Source organism: Rana temporaria, chromosome 6, assembly GCF_905171775.1.
Source record: "Rana temporaria chromosome 6, aRanTem1.1, whole genome shotgun sequence".
Lineage (NCBI taxonomy): Eukaryota > Metazoa > Chordata > Amphibia > Anura > Ranidae > Rana > Rana temporaria.
The window spans coordinates 24,930,159-24,957,469 of record NC_053494.1 but is presented as its reverse complement, the minus strand read 5'-3'; the positions used below and the strand labels follow the sequence as shown (position 1 = coordinate 24,957,469).

The following is a 27,311-nucleotide window of genomic DNA, read 5'->3' as shown; positions in this document are numbered from 1 at the left end:
GACAGGCTGAGCTCAGCATCCTTGAGAAACATGAAGAGCAGCAGCATCAGCCGTCATCCCCTGGAGGTGGAAGCCATCGGAGTCCTACAACACGGCAAGCAGAGCGTGAGTCTACCCACTGTTATGCCGCATACACACGGTCGTTTTTTGTAATGAAAAAAAAAACGATTTTTTTTCTCATGGGAAAAAAACGACGTTTTTCAAACTTCATTTTAAAAGACGACGTCATTTTTTCAAAATGCTCTAGCAAAGCGCGGTTACGTTCAGCGCGTACGGCGGCACTCTGTTCCATTCAAGCTCGCGTCATAACTTGCTTCTGAGCATGCGCGGGTTTAAAAACGTTGTTTTAAACGTCGTTTTAGCCTACACACAGTCATTTTTTTATGACACAAAAAACAACGTTTTGAAAAACGACATAAAAATTTGAAGCATGCTCGAATTTTTTTTTTTTTGTCGTTTTTTAGAAGACATAAAACAACGTTTTCCCCACACACGGTCATTTTAAATTACGTTTTTAAAAATGTCGTTTTTTTTCATCACAAAAAACGATAGAGCTGTCCATGGAAACTGCTGCTATTGCTACTTCTTAATCTGCAAATGCTAGTTTCCTTTCCAGTGTTAATTTAGTCGACTAAAATGACAACAAAAAAATGTAGTAGACTAAGGGCCAAATCCTCAAAAGGGATACGCAGGCGGATCTGCTGTTCCGCCTGCGTATCCCTGTGCCTATCTTTGGAACTGATCCTCAGAAGCAGTTTTCCAAAGTTAGACAGAAGATCCGACATCTGTAAGAGACTTACACTGTCGGATCTTAGGATGCAGTACCGCATCCGCCGCTGGGGGCATTTCGTGCCGAAATGCCGCTTTGCGTATGCAAATGAGGACTTACGGAGATCCACAAAGCTTTTCAGCTTTGTGTTTTCTGCGTAAGTTTACGTTTGCATACGTAAAATTAGTTCTGCTTTTACAAAGTGTAAACTAGTAACACCTTGTAAAAACAGACCTTTTTTTTTCGATCGCCGCGATTTTTTTTAAATTTAGAATTTTTTTTTCCGGCGCGTAACTTTTTTTTTACCCGACGCAACTTTATTGTCCCGTCGCAATCCACAAAGCCCGGCGTAACGTAATTTCGCGCGCTGCCCGTCGGGAAAATGACATCACGAGCATGCGCAGTACGGCCGGCGCGGGAACGCGCCTCATTTTAAATTGTCATCGCCCCCTGCAGAAGAGGACCGCCTTGCGCCGGAGACATTTAAGTTACACGGCCTGAAATTTCTAGGTAAGTGCTTTGTGGATCGGGCACTTAGGTAGAAATTTTAAGTCAGTGTAACTTAAATGGAAAAAGATAAGTTAGGCAGGATTTTTGAGGATTTGGCCCTAAATGAATACTATTTTAGTCGACTAAAATACGACTAAAACTATAAGAATTGAGATGACTAAAATACGACTAAAACTAAAGAAATTGAGATGACTAAAATACGACTAAAACTAAAATGCCATTTTAGTCAAAAGACTTAAGACTAAAACTACTGGTAAATTGAAATTTGACGTCAAAATGAACATTGGTCTGTAGTGCATGTTCATACCTCAATGCCATAAATAATATCATATGAGATTTTCCACTCCAGAGAAATGTTAACGAATGCATTACAATTTAATTACACTCCTTCGATTTTAGACAACTAAAATGAGTTTCGGCCCTGGTTCACACTGGGTACGATTTGGTACGATTTGAGATGCGATTTGACATGTCAAATCGCATCTCAAATCGGTGGCATTTGCCGGCAATTGTCGGCAATGGCACTGTCCTAATCGGTGCGACGCCGCATCTGCGGTGCTGCACCGATTTCTAAAAGTAGTTCCTGTACTACTTTTTGCGATTTCGGGGCGCGATTTACATTGAACCCTGCACAGATGTCTCTTAAATCGCGGCCGAAATCGCGGCAAAATCGCAGCCGCGAAATCGCGGTAAAATCGAGATTTTACCGCGTTTTTGAATTCGCAGCAGTGTGAACCTAGCCTTAGTCGACTAAAATGTACTGGAGATTTTAGTCGACTAAATACGACTAAGCCCTGGTTCACACTGATGCTACTTTGAAATCGTGCTACTTTACTTGAAGTAGCGCGATTTCAAAGTAGCAAGGTCAGCGCGATTTCAGGTGCTACTTGATAGACTATCTGTGTGGCTTCATGCACAGATGTCTATAGAAATCGCACCTGAAATCGGCAAAAGTAGTGCAGGAACTACTTTTGCAAATCAGTGTGGCGCCACAAAATCGGTGTCGCACCGATTGGAACAGTGCCATTGCCGCCAATAGGCTGCGACTTATCATGCGATTTGATCTCTCAAATCGCATGACAAATCGCTCCAATGTGAACCTAGGCTAAAACAATTGCATGAGACTAAAATGGGACTAAAACTAAAATGCCATTTTAGTCCTAAGGCTAATGCCGCGTACACACGATCGTTTTTCAGCATGAAAAAAAAGTTGTTTTTAAAAAACGTCATTTAAAATGATGGTGTGTGGGCTGCACATCGTTTTTCAGGTTCTGAAAAACGACAAAAAAAGAATTCGAACATGCTGCATTTTTTAATGTTGTATTAAACTATGTCGTTTTTCGGGTTGAAAAAATTATCGTGTGTGGGCTAAAACGACGTAAAAAAACCTGCGCATGCTCAGAAGCAAGTTATGAGACGGGAGCGCTCGTTCTGGTAAAACTACCGTTCGTAATGGAGTAAGCACATTCATCACGCTGTAACAGACAGAAAAGCGCGAATCGTCTTTTACTAACACGGAATCAGCTAAAGCAGCCCCAAGGCGAATAGAACTTCCCCTTTATAGTGCCGCTGTACGTGTTGTACGTCACCGCGCTTTGCTAGAGCATTTTTTTAAAACGATGGTGTGTGGGCAACATCGTTTTAATGATGAAGTTGGAAAAACTTCGTTTTTTGGACATGCTGAAAAATGTCTTTTTTTTAATGCCGAAAAACGACCGTGTGTATGCGGCATAAGACTAAAACTAAATTGAAATTTGACTTTAAAATGAACACTGGTCTGTAGTGCATGTTCATACCTCAATGCCATAAATAATAGCATATTAGGTTTTTCACTCCAGCAGTATATAGTGGCCCAGATTCAAGAAGCACTTGCGCCCGCGCAACCATAGGTTGCGCGGCACAAGTGCTTACTTGCTCCGGTGTAACGAGTGCCCCTGATTCAGGAACCTCGTTACACCGACTGCAGCCTAGGATATGACAGACATAAGCCTCCTTATGCCTTCACATCCCAGGCTGCATTCTTGCGTTGGCCGCTAGGGGGCGCGGCCTTTGTGATCGGCGTATAGTATGCAAATTGCATACTACCACCGATTCACAAAAGTTGCGCGGGCCCTGCGTACGCAAGGTACGGAGTTTCCGTACGGCGCCTTTAGCATAAGGCTGCTCCTGCTAATAGCAGGCGCAGCCAATTCTAAAGTATAGCTGCGCCTCCCGCCCGTGAAATTTTAATTTCACGTCGTTTACGTAAGTGAACCGTGAATGGCGCTGGACGCCATTCACGTTCACTTAGAAGCAAATGACGTCCTTGCGACGTCATTTGCCGCAATGCACGTCGGGAAAGTTTCCCGACGGAGCATGAGCTGTTCGCTCGGCGCGGGAGCGCGCCTAATTTAAATGATTCCCGCCCCCGGCGGGATCATTTACATTAGGCAGCCTTGCGCCCGGCTGTTTAGCATATCGCCCGCGCAATTTACGGAGCAACTGCTCCGTGAATCGCGGGCAAAGCGCAATATTTGCGTGGGCGCAGAGAAAAAAATTTGCTCTTTGCCCACGCAAATATTGCGCGATTCTACCTGAATCTGGGCCAGTGAGTTTGGAAATTGTAGAGAAATGTTAATTAATGCATTACACTAAAATGTAGTGGAGATTTTAGTCGACTAAAACTAAAACAATTGCATGAGACTAAAATGGGACTAAAAATAAAATGCCATTTTAGTCCTGAGGCCGGGTACACACGGACAAACATGTATGGTGAAAGCGGTCCGTCGGACCGTTTCCACCATACATGTCTGCCAGAGGGCTTCTGTACGATGGTTGTACACACCATCGTACAGAAGTCCGCGCGTAAACAATACGCGGGGCGTGTCCGCGGTGTCGCCGCGTCGATGACGCGGTGTCGCCGCGACAATGACGCGGCGACGTGGGCGGCCCGCCTTTAAAATGCTTCCACGCATGCGTCGAAGTCATTCGACGCATGCGAGGGACGGCGGGCGCCTGGACATGTACGGTAGGTCTGTACTGACGACCGTACATGTCCGAGCGGGCTGAATTCCAGCGGACTGTTTTAAAACAAGTCCAGGAATATTTGTCTGCTGGGAAAAGGCCCGGCGGGCAAATGTTTGCTGGAATTCGGCCCGCTCGCGCCCACACACGACCAAACATGTCTGCTGAAACTGGCCTGCGGGCCAGTTTCAGCAGACATGTTTGCTCGTGAGTATGGGGCCTAAGACTAATGCCGCGTACACACGACTGTTTTTCATGATGAGAAAAATGATACTAAAGAATTTGTATGGAATTTCTTAATGATAACAAGAAAAGCAGTAAAATAGATCCCATGCAGCCAACAATAGACAAGCCCCCCCCCCCCCCCCCCAGCAACCATAGAGCTCCACAGCAACAATGGACCACCCACAACAAAATACCCCCTCAGCAACAATAGACCTCGGCAGCTACAACGGATTCTCGCAAACAGACAGTGGCCCAGATTCAAGTAGAATCGCGCAATATTTGCGTGGGCAAAGAGCAAATTTTTTTCTCTGCGCCCACGCAAATATTGCGCTTTGCCCGCGATTCACGGAGCAGTTGCTCCGTAAATTGCGCGGGCAATATGCTAAGCAGCCGGGCGCAAGGCTGCCTAATGTAAATGATCCCGCCGGGGGCGGGAATCATTTAAATTAGGCGCGCTCCCGCGCCGAGCGAACAGCGCATGCTCCGTCGGGAAACTTTCCCGACGTGCATTGCGGCAAATGACGTCGCAAGGACGTCATTTGCTTGTAAGTGAACGTGAATGGCGTCCAGCGCCATTCACGGTTCACTTACGTAAACGACGTGAAATTTGAACGTCGCGAGCGGGAGGCGCAGCTATACTTTAGCATTGGCTGCGCCTGCTATTAGCAGTAGCAGCCTTATGCTAAAGGCGCCGTACGGAAACTCCGTACCTTGCGTACGCAGGGCCCGCGCAACTTTTGTGAATCGGTGGTAGTATGCAATTTGCATACTATACGCCGATCACAAAGGCCGCGCCCCCTAGCGGCCAACGCAAGAATGCAGCCTGGGATGTGAAGGCATAAGGAGGCTTATGTCTGTCATATCCTAGGCTGCATTCGGTGTAACGAGGTTCCTGAATCAGGAGCACTCGTTACACCGGAGCAAGTAAGCACTTGCGCCGCGCAACTATGGTTGCGCGGGCGCAAGTGCTTCTTGAATCTGGGCCAGTATCACTAGACCCTCCAGCAACCAGCTACAGCTCCCTCGACAATAGATCCCTCCCAGATAACAGATGTCAGTTAAATCTCCCAATGGTTCACCATACATGTTACAATCTCTGTACAATCAACTTTAGACCTACCAGAACTATGTAATATGAGGACCTACCTAACCTGTCCAGTCAATTTCTATCCAATCAGGCAGACTCTTGCAGTACATACTTGTCGGTAGATCTAGAGGAGATTGTATAATCTTTAGTAAATATTGGCAGGAGCCAATAGTAGAGAGAATTTGTTGATTGTGTAGCTCCGGGCTAAAAGTGAATTCCACAAATACACTCGTGTGATCTTGCTTCATCCGAGACCGGTCTATGTCATCACCAAAGAAGAGATCATATCACGGAACCGATGGGGACATTCCCCGACAATATATGTCAGTGTCCCCACCCCAGGGAAGACATTCCGATATTTATTTAGATTTACCTAAATATTGGCAATAGTAGAGAGATTTTGTGACCCTTAAGCCCTGTACACACGATCGGATATCTGATGGAATCAAATCCGATGGATTTTTTTCTTCGGATATCCGATGAAGCTGACTTTCATCAGTCTTGCCTACACACCATCAGTCAAAAATCTGACCGTGCCAAAACGCGGTGACGTAAAACACTACGACGTGCAGAGGAAAATGAAGTTCAATGCTTCCGAGCATGCGTCGACTTGATTTTGAGCATGTGTGGATTTTTGACTGATGGACTTCCACACAGACGATTGTTTTTTTATCCATAGGAAAAATGTAAAACGTTCTATTTTTTTCACCGATGGGGCCCACACACGATCGGTTTGTCCAATGAAAACAGTCCATCGGTCTGTTTTCATCGGACAAACCGATCATGTGTACAGGGCTTCAGCCCTGGTTCACACTGGGTACGATTTGGAACGATTTGAGATGCGATTTGACATGTCAAATCGCATCTTAAATCGGCGGCAATTGTCGGCAATGGCACTGTCCTAATCAGTGCGACGCCGCATCTGCGATTTCAAAAAGTAGTTCCTGTACTACTTTTTGCGATTTTGGGCCGCGATTTACATTAAAATCGCGGCAAAATCGCGGCCGCAAAATCGCGGTAAAATCGCGCATTTTACCGCGATTTTGAATTCGCAGCAGTGTGAACCTAGGCTTAGACTGACAGGGCGGGGTTCGAGCCCCTATCGGGTTTGTATCAGGCAGTGCACAGGCTGAGTCTAGAGAAGCACAGAGACCCAGTGATGATGTTGTTGGGTGCAGTGGCGTCACTAGGGTTGGTGTCACCCGGTGCGGTAAAACATGGTGTCACCCCCCCCCCCCCTCTGTCTAGGCTGCCCAGCACCAAGCAGGCAGCGCACGGCACGGGGCGCACCCCAAACCAGCCCCTGTAAATGATAGTATAGGGCAGTATAGTGGCAGGTTAGGGTAGAATAGAGTGGTATAGTGGCAGGTTCGTGTAGTGGGGTGGTATAGGACAGGTTAAGGTGGTATAGGGCATGTTGGGGGTGATATAGGGTAGTTTGGGGTGGTATAGGGCAAGTTAGGGTTGCAAAGGGGAGGTTGGGGTGGTATAGGGAAAGTTAGGGTGGTACAGGGCAGGTTGGGGTGGTATAGTGCAAGTTAGGGTGGCATAGGGCAAGTTGGGATGGCATGGGAAAGGTTGGGTGGTACAGGGCAAGTTAGGGTGGCATTGGGCAGGTTGGGGTGGTATAGGGAAAGTTATGGTGGCAGAGGGCAGATTGGGGTGGTGCAGGGCAAGTTAGGGTGGCACAGGGCAAGTTGGGGTGGCATGGGAAAGTTTGGGGTGGTACAGGGCAGGCTGGGGTGGCACAGGGCAGGGTGTGGTAGCACAGGGCAGGCTGGGGTGGTACAGGGCAGGCTGGGGTGGTACGGGGCAGGCTGGGGTGGTACAGGGCTGTTTGGGGGGGTACAGGGCAGGCTGGGGTGGTATAGGGCTGTTTGGGGTGGTACAGAGCAGGCTGGGGTGGTACAGGGCAGGCTGGGGTGGTACAGGGCAGGCTGGGATTGCACAGGGCAGGCTGGGCATGTCAGCAAAAAAAAAAAAACGGGACGGTGTCACCCCTCTAGCGGGTGTCACCCGATGCGGACCGCACCACCCGCACCCCTCTAGCAACGCCTCTGGTTGGGTGTAAAATAAAGTATGGAATAAAAATGCAAAGTCGCATTTTAGTTGTTAGAGAGAAACCAGAGAAATATAAGCAGAATAAACTTGTGGAGAGTCGTGCTCACCCCCTCCCTTGGACTACAGGAGACTCAGGACGCTCTCTACATTGCAGATAGAGAAAGGAGCTATGTGTTAGTGGGCGTCCTGACTCTCCTGTAGTCCAAGGGAGGGGGCGAGCACGACACTCCACACCAGGGAGAAAGCCTCGCATTACTGTGTGGAGTTACAGACAGAAGAACAGGAAGTGAGGATTTCTCAGAAGAAATAAGGACATTTAAAAGCAAAATGGAAGGATGAGGTAAGTTAGGGAGGACTGCACTAAGGTAAAGGAAGCTATTTAGGAAAAAAATGTTTTTACCTTTACAACCCCTTTAAGCTTTAAACTCGCCTGCTTTAAAATGTAAGAAAAAAAAACCCTATAATTCCTGTTAGTAACAGACGTTTCCTGTGGTTCTTGTTTCCCATACAGGCGTACATGTTTTCCATTTTGTGGTCAGACCATAACAAGGTCCTCATTTACAGAAATTTTGTGGAGTTTAAGAGATTGCAGGTAAGCTTATTTTTCATTGATCCTTTGATTGTCCAGAATTTAGAAGAACCTATGTGTTCCAATGGTGGGGCAGCCAGCACAGGAGCAGAGGGAGTATATAGTCTACCAGTCTAATGCCGCGTACACACGATCGGATTTTCCGACAGAATTCCGCTCAAGCTTGGCTTGCATACACACGGTCACACAAAAGTTCTCTGAACTTTCGACCGTCAAGAACGCGGTGACGTGCAACACTACGACGAGCCGAGAAAATGAAGTTCAATGCTTCCGAGCATGCTTTGAATTGTTTCCGAGCGTCAGAAATGTGCTCATCGGAATTGCTACAGACGATCGTAATTTCCGATAGGAATTTTTTCCGTCTGAAAATTTGAGAGCCAGCTCTCGATCTTTTGTTTGGCGGAAATTCCGACAAGAAACATTGATTGCAAATATGCGGCATGTAGGTGTTAAAACCCACCTCTATGCCACCCCACATACCGTATTTATCGGCGTATAACGCGCACTTTTTTCCCCTTGAATTTAGGGGAAAATCGTGGGTGCACGTTATACGCCGATCCCTGCTTTCTGAGCGCCGCCGCCGACATATATCGGCTCTGCGAGAGGAGCCAAGCGTGGCCGAGCCCAGCCGAGTGTACCCGAGTGTACTGCACTCGGTATATGTCGGCTTTCTGAGCGCCGCCACCAACATATACCGAGTGCAGTACACTCGGGTACACTCGGCTGGGCTCGGCTCCGCGAGAAGAGCCGAGCGTGGCCGAGCCCAGCCGAGTTTACCCGAGTGTACTGCAGTCGGTATACGTCGGCGTCGACGTTCAAAAACAGCGCGGGAGAAGCAGGAAGAACACCACGAGGACACCACGAATGCCGCAGACGGACGCCGGACCGGACAAGGCCGCCGATGGACGCCGGGCAACTGTAAGAAACTGTATCTGTAAATTGTCAGTATTTCTTTTTTTTATTTTCTAGGATTCTCCTCTAGGTTTGGGGTGCGTGCTATACGCCGGTGCGCGCTATAGGGCGATAAATACGGTACTTATGTGTTACACGGGTGGCAACAAGTTAACAGCTGCAACAGGCTGTCAATGCACCTCTGTCTATGTCTATGTAGGGCATACCTCCCAACTTTTTGAGATGGGAATGAGGGACACCTATCAGCAAAATTATGCAGGCATAGGACACACCACTTGCCACGCCCCCTTAAAGGAAAATATACAAAAAAAAGATTGGTTAAACCCACAAGTGCTTTTTTTACCACTACTATTCCTTTATTTTGGCGTTTGGAATTTACAAATGCATGAATTTAGAAATCAGATTAAGGGTTTAGCACTGGAAACCACTGTTTGATAGATAAAAAGTGCATTTTATACACATCTATATAGATCAGACTAAAATGAGGGACAAATGGGGAGGAAAGAGGGACATTTCTCTGAATCAGGGACATTGCTCCAAATCAGGGACAGTCCCTCAAAGTCAGGGACAGTTGGGAGCCATGACGTAAGGCACAAATGAGTTGGTGGGTTTGTTTTGTAAACAAACCCAAGTGATTGCTCTGATTGGCTCTCTGATTGATCACATGATTGGGAACCATTCAGACTGGTTCCCAACTGTTAGTTAGGACCAAGAGCGGTCAGTGAAAGCACAGCCTTGGAACTCGGAGCTATCTATCTTATCAGTAGTGGCCTCCAGACCTCCCTCATCATGTATATACAGTAACTACTATATTTGGCGAAAGTTGATTTTGAATTTTTTTCTGTACACAGAGAGATCTTAAGAAGAGATTCCCACTGGAAGCTGGAGCTGTAAACAAGTCAGAGAGAACTCTGCCCAAACTAAAAGGTAGGTACTCCTCATGTGAGAATACCATATATGTTATAACTGTGGTACATGGCATTCCATCAATGCTGCATAACCAACTGTCATTGCATTCAGATTAGAGCTGCACGATTAATCGCGGAGAGATTCGCGATCTCGATTCTCCCCGCCCACGATCTCCACGCGGGATGACCCGCGATTCTTTTGTGTCACCGCCGGTTCCACGTAACAAGCGTGGAATGCAAATGGCGTGGATATCGGAACCGACGTCAGCAGCCTGTGCCGCTGGATGGATGCCTGGGCTTCTCTTGCAGATCTGTACAACTGTAGCGTGTATCCATGCGCCACCCAGTGGTTGCCGGTGGTACTGCTTCTGATGTATTAATCTTTCTCACAGTTCTGTACAACTGTGTGTATCCCTGCGCCACCCAATGGTTGCTGGCGGTACTGCTTCTGATGTATAAAAAAAGAGACCAGTGATATGTCTATAATGTTAAAGACCATATAACTCCTATGAGTTATGATTACTCTACCAATAAGGACACTAGTTCTGGTGAAAACCCGGAATTCCCTCATTTTGGGATTTCTCTCACTTCCTGTTGTAGCTATGGGACAGGAAGTGAAAGGAACTCTCCATAATGAGACACAGATGGCTAAAAAACAAAACAAAACAAAAACAGGTTGCAGCCCTCCCTTATTCTATCCAAAGTGGAAAAAAAAAAAAAGATTTGCCTTTAGTTCCACTTTAACCACTTCAGTCCCGGAAGGTTTTACCCCTTTCCTGACCAGAACACTTTTTACAATTTGTGAACTGCGATTTTGATCGGTATTGCGACTTTGCGATGGACAGATCGGACACTTTTGAAACATTTTTGGGACCACTTGTCCTTTATACAGTGATCAGTGCTATAAAAATGCACTGAGAACTGTGTAAATTGCACTGGTAGGGAAGGGGTTAACACTAGGGGCGATCAAGGGGTTAAATGTGTGTTCTAACTGTATGGGGATAGGACTGAGTAGGAGAGGAAACATATCACTGTTCCTACTTACTAGGAACAAATGACATGTCTCCTCCCCTCTGACAGCACAGGGATTTGTGTGTTTACACTGTGCTGGCACTCGTGCATGTGATCGCGCGTGGCCGGCGGTGATCGCGACCGCTGGCCACGCACATCTGGGCCCCCTCTGGCGTGTTTCTTAAATGAACCACGTACGGGGTTTCGTGCAGGGGAGCCATTCTGCCCCCGTAAATACATATGAGACGGCCGGGAATCAGTTAAAGCCCTGTAGGAGGGGTGAAACACGTTGACGCACTTAAGGTTTCTAAATCACTGACAAAACTTTCGCTCTCCGTGGAACTTGTGTTCCACGAAGAGCGGAAGTTCTGTCAGTGGTTTCAAAACCAGAAGTGCGTCAACGCGCTTTGCCCCTCCTCCAGGGCGTCATCAAGGTCCATGTCATTTGGTGAGTGGGGTCATAAGAGGGGAGTATGGCACACGACACCGTCCATATTTGTAGAGCACCATCAATAATATTCAAGCACAAATGCACTTTTTGAACACCTAGCACTTTATATAAGTGACATTATTTGTGGGGAAAAAAATTGGGGGTAATTTTTTACATGGTCATTTATTTGCACTTACTAAGTCTGCAAGTGCTGTTTATATTGATCCAACAAAAAATACATGACATGTTGTAATCCCTCTTCACTCTATCCAAATAAAAATAAATAAATAAAAAAGTTTGCTTTTAGTTATACATTAATGACCAGAAACCTTTATTGAGAAATTATTGTAATTGCAATCACTGCTGGTGTCTAACAAAGGCTATTTTATGTTTCCCAGTAAGTGAAATTGTCATACACAAGTTCTGCCAGTAGATGGTGCTACTGTGCTTTCTGTCATTCTGCATTTCTCTGTATGTACAAGGAATCTGTTGTTACTTTGAATATACTATTTTGGTTGTTATATCATCATTTACCTTTAACCCCCCTGACGGTAAACCTGAGCGTGACTCTGGGTTGGTTTTCAATGCTAAAATCGGTATCCCTGAGTCACGCTCGGGGTGGACGTGCAGCGGCGCGGCTTACCTTTTGCTGGATCCACGGGCAAATTACTCACCTTGTCCCTGGATCCAGCGATGCCATCCCGCTGTGTGAGCGAGCGGGACCTCCTCGCTCGATTCACAGTCCCCGTGTGCCGCCTATCTCCGTTTCCTGCGACGTTACGACGCACAGGGACGGAGAACGGCGCCAAATTCAAAAAAGTAAACAAACACAATACATACAGTATACTGTAATCTTATAGATTACAGTACTGTATGTAAAAAATACACACCCCCCTTGTCCCTAGTGGTCTGCCCAGTGTCCTGCATGTACTTTTTATATAATAAAAAATGTCATTTCTGCCTAAAAACTGTAGATTGTCCAAAAGTGTCCCTGTATGTCAAAAATGGTTTTAGATCAGCTAGAAAACAGCGATAATAAATTATTATCACTTGCAGAAATGTGCGATATCGATTTGTGGGGAAATTCGTCATAAAAAAAAAAAATAATGACAGCGACAATTCTGCAACTGAGCAAATTTCAGTGATTTTGAGTTGATTACATTATTGAATAATTTTTATTATAATTATATTATTATTTGTTATAATTATTTATAATTATTTATTATATTATAATTTATAATTTTGTTTTAAAAAAAAAAATCATACCCGGGATGCCTACAAGACTCTTGTTTGGTCAGATTTAAGTGAGTTATTTCTAAAAATTACAGGCCTACAGTATAAAACGCCAAATTTCCTTGCAAAATAAATGTACCGCTTTTGGTACGTAATTCCAGACAGAATCATACCGCCAGGGAGGTTAAGTAGTTTTTGTTACTTTAATTTATACATTCTTATTTCATATTTTCAAAATCGCATTTTTTTTACCGATTTTTCAGTCTGCAACCCGCTCTCTGGCTTTTGGGACTCCTGCTGGACAGTTGCTAAAAACGTTTTAATCCGCTATTTTCAGAACAGTAAAACACAATCACCATACAAGAGGCTTTCACGTGCAGGGCCGCCATCAGGAATTATGGGCATGGGCCCTCTGGAGCAGAGAACGAGAACCGGGGGGGGGGGGGGGGGGGAGAAAAAGAAAAATATATATTAAAAAAGGGGGGGTAGCCATCCGGGGCCTTGGGGACCTCTGGGCCCTTTAATAAAAAAATATATATATATATATATATATATATATATATATATATATATATATATATGTATATTTTTTTTAAAAAGGGGGGTTGCCACCTGGCCCATATACATAGAGGCCCAGATTCACAACCGAGATACGACGGCGTATCTCCAGATACGCCGTCATATCTCTGCGTTGCGCCGTCGTATCTATGCGCCTGATTCTTAGAATCAGTTACGCATAGATAGCTGTTAGATCCGACAGGCGTAAGTCTCTTACGCCGTGAGATCGTAACTGTATTTTTACGCTGGCCGCTAGGTGGCGCTTCCGTCAAATTCCGTGTCGAGTATGCAAATTAGGTAGATACGCAAATTTCTGAACGTACGCGCGGCCGATGCAGTAAAGTTACGACGTTTACGTTAGGCTTTTCCCGACGTATAGTTGCCCCTGCTATATGGTGGCATAAGTGCGGCGTAACAATGTTAAGTATGGCCGTCGTTCCCGCGTCGAAATTTGAAAATTGTGTGTAGTTTGCGTAACTCGTTCGTGAATGGGGCTGGACGTAATTTACATCCACGTCAAAACCAATACGTCCTTGCGGCGTATTAGGAGCAATGCACACTGGGAGATTTCCACGGACGGGCGCATGCGCCGTTCGTGAAAAATGTCAATCACGTCGGGTCACAGTACATTTACATAAAACACACCCCCCTGATTCAAATTTGAATTGGGCGGGCTTACGCCGGCCGATTTCCCCTTCGCCGCCGCAACTTAGGGAACAAGTGAAATTACAAGAAAAGGGGGTTTGCCAATCCGGGACCTCTGGGCCCTTTAATAAAAAAAAAACAAAAAAAAAGAAACCTCTGGGCCCTTTAATAAAAAAATAATAATAAAAAAGAAACCTCTGGGCCCTTTAATAAAAAATAAATAAAAACAAATATATAAAAAAAAAAACATTTATAAAAAAAAGGGAGTTTCCATCCAGGGCCTGGGGACCTCTGGGCCCTTAAAAAAAAAAAAAAAAATATATATATATATATATATATATATATATATATATATATATATATATATATATATATATATATATATATATATATATATATATACACACATTTATATATATATATATATATACACAAAATAAAAAAAATAAACATTTATAAAAAAAAATGAGCTCTGAGCCCTTTTTTTTTTTTTTTTTTTTTTAAAACAATTTTTATTGGTTTTACTTTGACATACACTTCCGGAAAGGAAGAAAGGGAACATTGGTTGTCACAAAGTCAGCATGAGGTGGCATAAAAACAAACATTTCAAACCCCCATGCCCCGTCCCCTCCCGGAACATAGCTGCACCAGTCCCTCAACGGAGGGGTAATTTGTCGCCAGGTGACCCAGCCTGGGCCCAAGCTGGTCCACCGGCGCAAACATTTGGCTGTCAGCAAAAGGAACAGATAGAAACATGACATATCATACACCGCCAACATTCACTCCAGCTCACACCCACATACACCCATACTGACCTCGTAGCCCCTCCCCCCCCACACACACACTCCCCAGCCCAGGCCGCCCGGAGCCCCCCCCCCCGCCCACAGCCAGTTATGGCTGAGAGAGAGAGGGGTATCCCCCCAAAAGGAGTCCGCTATGTCCAACCAGGGCTGCCAAATCTTGTAAAACTTCTTGGGACAGGCCCTTCCCTTATATATACACTTAAACATAGGTAATACCTTATTCACAATACGATACAACATTTGGGTATTCGGGGCAGAGGCACTCTTCCAATGTAACAAAATCATTTTCCTGGCATAGAATAGAACAATTCGTATTAAAGTTCGAGCATGGGTGGTAGGTACAGAGTCATTTAGCACCCCCAACAATCCGGTCTCCGGGGCGAGGGGAACAGAGATGTGTAAAGTGTCCTTAAAAAAAGAAAACAATTCCCTCCAATATAATAAAACAGCGGGACATGACCAAAACATATGTGAATAGTTGGCCTCAGTGGAGTCACACCTGGGGCAGGAAGCACTGGGATTCAGACCCATACGGGCCAACCTGGCAGGGGTATAGTGCAACTGGTGGATGAACTTAAATTGTATGTATTGATCATTAGAGCCTATAAGATCAAGGAAGCACGCCTCCGAGGCCTCCTCCCACCCCTCCTCGGACAGCCCCGGAATATCCACCTCCCACTTTCTTTGAGCAATCTGAAAGGGTTTAACCCCCACTGACTGTAGGCGTGTATAGAACGCTGTGACCAATTTCTCTATGTCTGAGTAGGACATGAGAGCCTCCAGAGGCGATTCTGTGAGCCCCTGGGCCAGACCCCCAAACTGTGCCCGAACCGCATGGCGGAGGGACATGTATCTGAATAGAAATTTCGCCTGTACCCCATTGCGAGCCCGCAATTCCTCAAACGAAAGAAACCGATCATTGATAAAAATGTGGGAAGCACGCGTGATCCCAACCTGGGTCCACCACCCAGAGTCGGGATGGCCCAGGAGCTCAGGGAAATTTGAATTATACCATAGGGGGGCCCTAGGAGATACCCCGCCTGAATCAGTGAGCAAGCCATTGCCCTCGTGCCACGCCAACCAGCCTACCTCTGACGGAGCGTAACGGGAGCATCGTCCCGCCTTTGACCTGAGAAGGTCATCGACCAACGAGTCCCTGGAGCAGCTCTGAGCCCTTTAATAATAATAATAATATATAAAGAATAAAGAATTAAAAATATATAAAATAATATAAAAGAAAATAAAAAAAATTATAAAAAAAAGGGGGGTTGCCAACCGCGCCCCTGGAGACCTCCGGGCCCCTTACAGGTGTACTGCCTGTACTCCCCTGATGGCGGCCCTGTTCACGTGCACATGCAATAAGCTGATTCACACGTTTATCAAAAACAAACTGGGATGGTAGATTCCTTTTAATGTTAGTCACCAGGAAGTAGCGGTGGATGCAGAACAGATAACTCTTCCCAGACCTATGAGGTCAGGGTGTTGTATTCAGTATGTGATCCTCAATTGCTTTTTAGTTTTGGACGGAGTGAGGAAAACCTAACCCTTTCCCACTCTATGCCAAACGTAACTACATACCTCCCAACATTTTGAGAGGGACACTAGCAAATATATGTAGGAATAGGACACGCCCCCTGCCACACCCCCTTAAAGGAGAATTAACCCCAAAAAAAGGTTAATTAAATCCACAAGGGCTTTTTTTTTTTTTTGTTACCACCACTATTCCTTTATATTGGATTTTGAAAATTACAAATGCAACAATTTAGAAATTGGATGAAAGGTTTGGCACATCTTTATAGATCAGACCAAAATGAGGGACAAATGAGAAGGAAGGAGGGACAGAGGAACTTTGCTCGAAATCAGGGACAGTTGCATAACTATAAAGAAATCTGGGGACCAGTCCAAGTCTCAAAGGGGGTAATCCACAAAAGGGATACGCCGGCGTATCTACTGATACGCCGTCGTATCCCTGTTTCTATCTATGGAACTGATCCACAGAATCAGTTTACCATAGATAGGCAGAAGATCCGACATAGATAGGCAGAAGATTTGTAATTGAATTACACTGTCGGATCTTAAGGATGCAATTCTAGGCCGGCCGCTAGGTGGCGAGGCCATTGCGGCCCGCCTAGAATATGCAAATGAACACTTACGGCGATCCACGAACGTTTCCCGACGGGCCCGTCGCTCTAAATCTACGTCGTTTACGTCGAGTTACGCCGCGTAAAACTAGGGCTGAGCCCTAGTTCTCTTAAGCCATGTTAAGTATGGCCGTCGTTCCCGCGTCGAAATTTAAATTCTACGTCGTTTGCGTAAGACGTTCGTGAATGGCGCTGGACGCCATTTACGTTAACGTCTAAGCAAATGACGTCGAAGCGACGTCAGTTAGCGCAATGCACGTCGGGTAAGTTACCCGACGGAGCATGCGCAGTACGTCCGGCGCGGGAGCGCGCCTAATTTAAATGGGACGCGCCCCATTAGATTCGGCACGCCTTGCGCCGGACACATTTAAGTTACACCGCCGCAAATTTCAAGGTAAGTGCTTTGTGGATCGGGCACTTAGGGAGAAATTTTGCGGCGGTGTAACTTAAATCGGAAGATTTAAGTTGCGCCCGATATTTGTGGATTTGGCCCAAAGGATTCATATATAAAACTCAATCTGTTATTTTCAATGTTTGTAGATGTCCCAAGGACATTAGGAAAGAAGAAAGCAACCAAGCAGCTATTGGAAAGACTCCAGATACTGGAGACCTATTCGCAGTCGGTGCTGAGGTTGGACGCCAAGATCTCACAATGCGATATCGTTGTTCAGTTCTTCACTCTGAAGAGCCATGACCTCAATCCATCTTTCCCAGATGACAGGTAAGGTTCTGATCTGCAGTGATATCCTTAATAATAGTGCTGTCAGGAGATAATTAACTTAGGCTGGCCGTACATTATAAAGTTTTCCTTTAGATTTACCAAAACCATGTAATATGAGGTCACACCTAAACACTTTCAGTTAATATGAGGGCTTAACCAATTAACGCCCGCCGCATGTATATGTACGTCCACAGAATGGAACGTACAGGCATATGGGCTTACAGGTACGTCCCCGCCTTTCCCGGGGTCAGGGGTCCGATCGGGACCCACCCCCGGCACATGCGGCGGTCGGAAACCTGCTGGGAGCGATCCGGGACGAGGGCGCAGCTATTCGTTTCTAGCCGCCCCCTCGTGCTCGCTCCCCGGAGCTGAAGAACGGGGAGAGACGTATGTAAACACGGCTTCCCCGTGCTTCACTGTGGCGGCGGCATCGATAGAGTCATCCCTTTTATAAGGGAGACTCGATCGATGACGTCAGTCCTACAGCCACACCCCCCTACAGTTGTAAACACACACTAGGTGAACCCTAACTCCTTCAGCGCCCCCTGTGTTTAACTCCCAAACTGCAATTGTCATTTTCACAATAAACAATGCAATTGAAAGGCATTTTTTGCTGTGAAAATGACAATGGTCCCAAAAATGTGTCAAAATTGTCAGAAGTGTCCGCCATAATGTCGCAGTCACGAAAAAAATCGCTGATCGCCGCCATTAGTAGTAAAAAAAATAAAAAATAATAAAACTATCCCCTATTTTGTAAACGCTATACATTTTGCGCAAACCAATCGATAAACGCTTATTGCGATTTTTTTTACCAAAAATAGGTAGAAGAATACGTATCGGCCTAAACTGAGGAAAAAAATAAATTTATATATGTTTTTGGGGGATATTTATTATAGCAAAAAGTAAAAAATATTGCATTTTTTTCAAAATTGTCGCTCTATTTTTGTTTATAGCGCAAAAAATAAAAACCGCAGAGGTGATCAAATACCACCAAAAGAAAGCTCTATTTGTGGGGAAAAAAGGATGCCAATTTTGTTTGGGAGCCACATCGCACGACCGCGCAATTGTCTGTTAAAGCGACGCAGTGCCGAATCGCAAAACCTGGCCTGGGATTTTAGCTGTATAAAGGCTTAAGTGGTTAAACACTTTCAATTTGGATTGCAATTAAGCAGGCCCTTGCAGGGCCAGTGCTACCACTGCTGCCTAGGGGCGCCCGGCCACTGGTGTTCCTACCCTCTTCTTTCTGCAGCAAGCAACTAAGTCTCAGCAACAGCAGGCAGCCCCCACTTCGTTCGAACATAGTGTCAGAGGCGCAGCTGCGGTGGAGGACCGTGTCTGTGCCCTGACTCCCGAAGAATGGAAGCAAGCAAACATTCATTGATGAGCACTGGTAGGCTGCATTGATGGGCGCTGGTAAGGCTGCATTTGATGGGCGCTGGTGAAGCTGCATTTGATGGGCGCTTGGGCGAGGCTGCATTTGATGGGCACTGGTGAGACTGCATTGATGGGCACTGGTAGGCTGCATTTTAAAGGCGCTGGTGAGGCTGCATTTTAAGGGCGCTGGTGAGGCTGCATTTGATGGGCGCTTGGGCGAGGCTGCATTTGATGGGCGCTTGGGCGAGGCTGCATTTGATGGGCACTGGTGAGGCTGCATTTGATGGGCGCTGGTGAGGCTGCATTGATGGGCGCTTGGGCGAGTCTGTTCTTTTCTTTTACAATAGCCTGGTAAGGGGATTCATCCATCTGCGTTGCTTAGCATGGATTGAGAAATTTATACCTGTATGGCCAGCATTAGGCTGCCTACAGAGGGTCGGATATCTTCCTCACAGGTACGGGTAGGGTTGCCACCCGTCTGGGATTCACCCGGACAGTCTGGGGTTTGAATCGTGTCTCTGGGGTTTTAGACCACCTGAAACCTGGACACAATGGGCCAGATTCACGTAGCCCGGGCGCAGCGCAACGTAACCGATTTAGGTTACACCGCCGCAAATTTTCTGGCTAAGTGCCCGATCCACAAAGCACTTACCTGGAAATTTGCGGCGTTGTATCCTAAATCCGTCCGGCGCAAGGCGGGCCAATTCAAATGGGGCGGGTACCATTTAAATTAGGCGCGCTCCCGCGCCGGACGTACTGCGCATGCTCCCGACGCAAATTTCCCGACGTGCTTTGCGCAAAATTACGACGCGCCGACGTTTTGTGAATCGCGACGTAAAAAAAAGACTTGCGCGGGGAAATTTTTTTAAAAAAAAAAATTCAAAAGCGACGCGGGAAAGACGGGTATACTTTTACATGGTGTACTAATTTTACACTTTGTAAAAGGTGCCCTATCTTTGCGACGGCAAACTAACACTTGCGGCGACGTAACGACAGGAAAAAGTTTCGTGGATCGCCGTAAGTGCTAATTTGCATACCCGACGCTGGTTTACGACGCGAACTCCCCCCAGCGGCGGCCGCGGTACTGCATCCTAAGATCCGACAGTGTAAAACTATTACACCTGTTGGATCTTAGGGATATCTATGCGTAACTGGTTCTATGAATCCGTCGCATAGATAGAAACAGGGATACGACGGCGTATGCCTTTTGTGAATCTGTCCCAATATTCAGAATGGACAGTGGCTCCAGTACCACAACTGCTGAGTGCATAGGTGTGCACAGGGGCCCCACACCCATACAGACCCAGGAGAGGAGTGAGGTGCCTTTCTGTCTGCCCACCCACACTCCACAATCTGCTGCATTCTGTAGGCGAGGGATGTGTGGGCTGGAAATTTGAAGCTCAGCAACCGGCAGATTAATCGTAGATGAAAGGTGTCGATGCCTGAGCCTCCCTCCTCGGGTGAGTGAGCCCACCATCCAATGTCTGTGACTGAAATCTCACCCCTCCCTTCTCTCTCCTGCCTTAAAGAGAGTGAGGACACTCAGGGCCAGATTCACAAATGAGATACGATGGCGTTTCTCCTGATACGCCGTCGTATCTCTGTTTCTATCTATGCGACTGATTCATAGAATCAGTTACGCATAGATATCCCTAAGATCCGACAGGTGTAATTGTTTTACACTGTCGGATCTTAGGATGCAGTACCGCGGCCGCCGCTGGGGGGAGTTTGCGTCGTAAACCAGCGTCGGGTATGCAAATTAGGAGTTACGGCCGATCCACGACGGTTTTTCGCGTTCGCTACGTCGCCGCTAGTCTACTTTCCCGTCGCAAAGTTACACTTTTTTTTTGGTGCCTTAACTTTAGTCAGCAAGTGTATTGCTGTCTAAAGTATGGCCGTCGTTCCCGCGTCGAAATTTAAAAATCAACGTCGTTTGCGTAAGCCGTCCGGGAATACGGAAGTACGCTACGCGCGTCGCCGTTCAAAAAAATGACATCACGGCGTGCAAAGCACGGCGGGAGTTAGGAAACGGAGCATGCGCAGTAGGTCCAGCGCGGGAGCGCGCCTAATTTAAATGGCACACGCCCATTTGAATTGGCCCGCCTTGCGCCGGAGGCTGCGGGCGTAGTTTTCATCGCAAGTGCTTGGTGAATCAGGCACTTGCGATGAAAAATTGCGGCGGTGTAACGTATCTAGGATACGTTACGCCGCCGCGATTCTACGTGAATCTGGCCCTAAGGTAGGGGGGACTTTTTTTTTCAGATGGCTCAATCTGCTCTACATAGAAAACTGTTGTCTTAGTGAGAAGCAATAACATAGTAATAAGTAAGTTCCTTATGGCCTCTGCGTTGGTCGGAATGGGTGCAGTATATTATAAAAGGCAGGAAGAATGAAGTGATTTCTTTCCTTATCATTTATTGGGCTGTTTGCTTTATCTTTTATTATTTGCATTTTGTGTTTGTTGTATTAGAATTGTGAAAGCAAATACCACGGCCTGTTTATATAATGTGTCATGGAGTTATATATACTATATATAATAGTATCGCAATAAACCTCTGAAAGTGTGTCACTGACTGCCAACAACAGGACCTGTCTAAACATGCGTTAGAAGCCGGGCAAGTCAACTGTTAACCACTTGACCTCCAGAAGATTTACCCCCCTTCATGACCGGGCCATTTTTTGCGATGCGGCACTGCGTTTCTTTAACTGACAATTGCGTGGTCCTGTGACACTGTACCCAAATAAAAAAAAAAAAATACCCCACAAATAGAGCTTTCATTTGGTGGTATTTCACTCTGAATCTACGCCCTCCTAAATTTAAGCGTATTCTGGAAACCAGATACGCTTAAATTAGGCTAAGATACGAGCGGCGTAAGTCTCCTACGCCGTCGTATCTTAGGTTGCAATATTTACGCTGGCCGCTAGGTGGCGCTTCCGTTGAGTTCAGCGTAGAATATGCAAATGACTAGATACGCCGATTGAGAAACGTGCGTGCGCCCGGACCATTTTTTTACGTCGTTTACGTATGGCTTTTTCCGGCGTAAAGTTAGTCGAACAAATAGCTGGCCTAGTCAATGTTAAGTATGGCCATCGTCCCGCGTCGAAATTTGAAAATTTTACATAGCTTGCGTAAATCGTCCGTGAACGGGGCTGGACGTAATTTACGTTCACGGCGAAACCAATACGTCCTTGCGGCGTACTTTGGAGCAATGCACACTGGGATATGTACACGGACGGCGCATGCGCCTTTCGTAAAAAACGTCAATCACGTCGGGTCACCAACCATTTACATAAAACACGCCCCCCTCATCCTCATTTGAATTAGGCGCGCTTACGCCGGCCCCATTTACGCTACGCCGCCGTAACTTAGGAGGCAAGTGCTTTGTGAATACAGCACTTGCCTCTCTGACTTACGGCGGCGTAGCATAAATACGATACGCTACACCGCCTGAAAGATGCGCCGCCGTACCTGAATCTAGCTATGAGTGTGCATAAATTAGCATGCTTGCACATGCATGCGCAACGACTGTAAATGACCCTTGTTCTGAGTATTGTCACCTGTGCACATCTTCTGAAGCCGTCCTGAGAAGTTTCTTCAGCTAAGACCTAAGAAAGCGAATTGAATAAATAGCACAACATGTTCATCACTCATTACTTCTTTGTTCTCCCAGCATTGTCATCGTGCCTTCTGAGAGAAAAGAAGAGAGAATCATTGCCTCACCACTTACCCCCATTATCTCCAAGCTTGTGGTCTCAGCCAATCACCTGTGTGTAGCAGACTATGAGACAGTGGACCTGAGGAACAGACCGTTCAAGGTGAAGAGACACGAGCGTCTAGATGTCCTGCTGAAGGAAAGCTCAGGTATGTCATTATATGGGGGCACCTCCCCTCTATATCTTACACTAAAGGTCTGGATCCAAAAAAATAAGGGCAGAAACCTCTGTCACTTTCTATTTCCAGGCTTTTTCACCTAGTAGCTTCTAATACAGGTTAATACCAAACTGTAGCCTATTTTCAGTAATGTACAGTACATTTCAGTAATGTAGGGGGACCCAGACTCACAAGGGGGCCCAAACAGCAGAGGGAATCAGTGCGGTCGGATGGAGTGGCAATTACAGGATGCCCTATGTGACTCTCTGCAGCAGCTGAAAACCTGGTTCTCTCCCTCCCATCGACTTTCAGCTGCTGCAGGGAGAGACTCAGACACAGCTGTCCTCTGGCCTTTTTGTGTGTTTCCGAGGCTCTCCGGCATCCCCCCCCCACCTCTGGCCAGATGTGGTATTGCATGCCATTGAAGTCAATGCGGACCAAATTATTTTTGTTTCCATTGACTTCAATAGGGAAACCCGCTTTGATGTACTTTGGATTACGAGCATTCTCCTAGAACAGATTATGCTTGTAATCCGAGGTTCCACTGTATATCTTTTCATATGACAACACTGAAGAAATTGCAAGTAGTGAGTGGACAGCTTGTATAATAGTGTAAATTTGCTGTCCCCTTAAAATAACTCAACACACAGCTATTCATGTAAAATATATAATGGAATGTATAATGTAAAACCGCTGGCAACAAAAGTGAGTACAATTGGGCCCAAAGTGTCAATATTTTTAGGTAGATTCACAAAGAGTTAGGCCGGCTTATCTGCAGATAAGCCGACCTAACTCTGAATCTACGCCGGCGTTTGTTTAAGTGTATTCTAAAACAGAGATACACTTAAACAAAGCTAAGATAGGCCGGCTTGCGCCGTTCTATCTTAGCTTGCAATGTTTCTGGTGGCCGCTAGATGGCGCTTCCATTGCGGCCGGCGTAGATTATGTAAATGAGGGGATACGCCGATTCCTGACGATTTACGAGCGTACGCCGGGCCTACACCGTCGAGTTACGTCGTTTCCGTACGCGATAGGCCGCCTAAAGTTATTCCACCTATGAGGTGGAATAACAATGTTAAGTATGGCCGCCGTTTGTGCAAGTCGTCCGCGAATCGGGATTTACGTCGTTTACGTACGTGTCGAAATCAATAGGCCCATACGGCCTACTTAGCCGCAATGCGCACTGGGAAATGTAGTCGCCCGGCACATGCGCAGTGTAAAAAACGTCAAAAAACGTGAGGTCAAGCCTCATTTCAATACTACACGCCCCCCTCCCAGTCATTTGAATTAGGCGCGCTTACGCCCGCTCGTTTTAGGCTACGCCGCCGAAAATTTGAAGGTAAGTGGTTTGAGAATCACTACTAACCTAAATAATTTACGGCAGTGTAGCCTAAAAAGAGTAGGCTAGGCCGTCCTAATTTTAGGGGCCCCTACGTGAATCTACCTATTTGTGTGGCAATTTTTTCCAGCACTGCATTAACCCTCTTGGGCATGGAGGTCACCAGAGCTTCACAGGTTGCCACTGGAGTCCTCTTCCCCTCCTCCATGATGACATCACAGAGCTGGTGGATGTTGGAGACCTTGCGCTCCTCCGCCTTCCATTTGATGATGCCCCACAGATGCTCAATAGGGTTTAGGTCTGGAGACATGCTTGGCCAGTCCATCACCTTAACCCTCAGATTCTTTAGCAAGGCAGGGGTCACCTTGTTGCCCAGAGTTTGCATATTTGCCTTACACAGCTGTTCTCTGTAATGCAGGCTGGTGGCTGGTGGAAAATGAAGATCGCCAAATAGCTTGGTTCCCCGCACCTTATTTTCAGGAAGAGATAAACTGTGAAGCAGATGATAACACCATGGAATGCCAAGAAGAAGGTAAACATTGACCTAGTCTTGTGTCTTCTAATGACTTTTAAACCAGACAGGGGCAGACTGAGAACTCATGGGGCCCCCGGGCAATAGGAGATTATGGGGCCCCCGGGCAATAGGAGATTATGCATTGTTGGTTCACTTACCTTTTCCTTCGATTTCCCTTCCGAATTTTTTTTTTCTTTGTCTGAATTTCTCACTTCCTGTTCCTCCTCAGTAACCTGTTCTGGCTGACTAACACCCGGCCAGAAGGGCTCAGATGATGGGGGGAAGCTTACTGAGGAGAAACAGGAAGTGAGAAATTCAGACAAAGAAAAAAAAACATTTAGAAGGGAAATCGAATCAAAAGGTAAGTGAACCAACAATGCTTTAAAGGAACCTATTTAGAAAATAAAAAAGGAACCTTTACAACCCCTTTAAGGCCAATATATTGTCACTTATTTGAGTGTGAGAGATCCATTACAAAGGGGCAGAAGTTACAATTTTGGGATCCCTGACCATTCCTCACTCACTGACTTTATCCCTCTCAGGTATGTGTGTGGTGACGAAGGGCTATGAGGCTCAGAATTCAGATGAACTCTCCGTCATGATCGGCGTGGTGGTGAAAGTCTTGAAAAAGTCAGACAACGGATGGTGGCTGGTCAGGTGAGATTCTCTATTAGTCCTAAACTATAAAGACCATCAATTCTAAAAACTGAAGACCTGGAGTGAGAGAATATGGGGACCGCCATTGCAAATACGGGTTGCCTGTCCACCTTACTGATTCACTGCAGACCATGTGATCTGACTTCATGTTTCTTCTAATGTACATGCTTGTTTTAAGTAGCTCATAGATTACTTGATTTTCTAACCTTCCATCATCGGTGGATGGAAATGTGGCCATATGATGTCAGTGATGTCACGAGCTACCCCTACTCTTCGTGCACATGCAGCGTTGGGGTGGGGAATGCCCTCGCCACAGCCGATTGGGCTGGCACTGAAGGCTTCCTTCCACGTTCTGCTGAACATGGGTTCCTACTCCTCACTCATCACAAGTGTCCTCACAGAAACTTAGATTAAAGCAGCGGTCTCAAAACTGCGGCCCGGGGGCCGGATGTGGCCCATTGCTTGCTTTTTTCCGGCCCTTGGGTCACTATTTCTCCCACTGATACAAATGATGGTTTTCTATTCCTGTCACTGATACCAACATCAGGGCACTATTCCTTCCACTGTAATGCTTGGACACGATTCCTTCCACCAGTATCAATGATGGGGTACTCTTCCTCCCACCGACGCCAATGATGTAGCATTATTCCTCCCACTGACACCAATGATAGGGGTACTATTCCTCCCACTGACACCAATGATGGGGGGTACTATTCCTCCCACTGACACCAAGGATGGGGCACTATTCCTTCCACTGACACCAAGGATGGGGCACTATTCCTCCCACTAATACCAATTATGGGACACTATTTCTTACCACGATACCAACAATGTTATCCAAATAATACCAATAATGGGGCATTTTCTACTCCCACTGGCCATAGTCCGGCCCCTTTGAAGTCTGAAGGGCAGTAAACTGGCCCTTTGTTTAGAAAGTTTTGGAGACCCCTGGATTAAAGTGTACCCTGGGCAGTGTGGTCAGACGGGTGCTTATTGGACTGCACATTCATATTTAGACACACTGCACTGCTGCTATAGCAAGAAAGTGGAGAAAAAACGATGGAAATGGAGTCTGTCAGTACAATGCCTATATGAGTAAATATATATTTCAGTGACTTTAACCACACTGATATAAAATGTCTTGTTTATTTTTGCTGCAGCTATAACAGAAGGACAGGCTATGTCCCATCTCTTTATCTGAAGACTTACACAAACCCCTGTGAGAAGATCCAGAATATCATTAGCAAGGAGCGCCATAAATCTACACCCAACCTATATGGAGATTTGTATTCGTTCCTCCACCAAAAACCATCAGTGGGTGACCAGAGGCCGATTGGAACCACCTTAGAGGAGAGAACGAGGAGCCAGTCACTGGACTCTGAGGCCAGATCTGATACAGATTCCGACATAGACAGCATGACAGGGAGCAAACGCAATTCTTCCTATAGCGAGAGCTCGTCTCTGAACAACTCCAACCCATCACTAGAAGAGTCAACCTCATCATCTGTACTTCCAAAAGTACCTCCTAGACCTAACCCAAGCCAAATCATACAGAAGTGCAGCACTGTCACCAAGAAAAGGCTGCAGATGGCGCTAGCAAGCCTGGAAAATTCTGGCTCTCCTGGGACCAGACTGTAATCCGCATGCTGTAAAAGGGTTTTCCAGTTTTTAGCAAACGTGTCTAACTTCTACAGAAGTCCCTGACCCTTTTGCAAAATCGCGGCGCACCAAATTTCAAGGTGCTGCGGCACTATGCATTGGCACATGCTAAGACGCCCATTTTAGCAGATGCGTGGGGGTGCCATTAGGAATTAATGGCACCACTGCATGTCTGCTAAAGGGAAGAATGTTTCAATATTTGTTGGGGAAGTACACGCATGTTCAGGGGCGGACTGACAACTCATAGGGCCCCCGGAGAATAGAAGATTATGGGGCCCCCGGGCATACAGA

The 27,311-nt window shown here is 46.3% G+C and overlaps 1 protein-coding gene across 1 annotated transcript; it reads left to right on the top strand.

The window, feature by feature from the left end:
* LOC120943270 (NADPH oxidase organizer 1-like) lies at positions 1–27,311 on the top strand. The gene is made up of 8 exons (XM_040356474.1): positions 1–105; positions 8,167–8,247; positions 10,008–10,083; positions 17,426–17,606; positions 22,652–22,842; positions 24,609–24,722; positions 25,247–25,361; positions 26,522–27,311. The coding sequence occupies exons 1-8, from the start codon at positions 31–33 to the stop codon at positions 26,997–26,999; spliced, it is 1,311 nt and encodes a 436-aa protein (XP_040212408.1). The 5' UTR covers positions 1–30; the 3' UTR covers positions 27,000–27,311.

Excerpts from the sequence above, each read along its gene's own strand:
- LOC120943270 (XM_040356474.1), top strand. The coding sequence starts at position 31 with ATGAAGAGCAGCAGCATCAGCCGTCATCCCCTGGAGGTGGAAGCCATC. Across the intron at positions 17,607-22,651 it reads CCATCTTTCCCAGATGACAG|CATTGTCATCGTGCCTTCTG; the intron begins GTAAGGTTCTGA and ends TTGTTCTCCCAG. Across the intron at positions 25,362-26,521 it reads AACGGATGGTGGCTGGTCAG|CTATAACAGAAGGACAGGCT; the intron begins GTGAGATTCTCT and ends TTTTTGCTGCAG.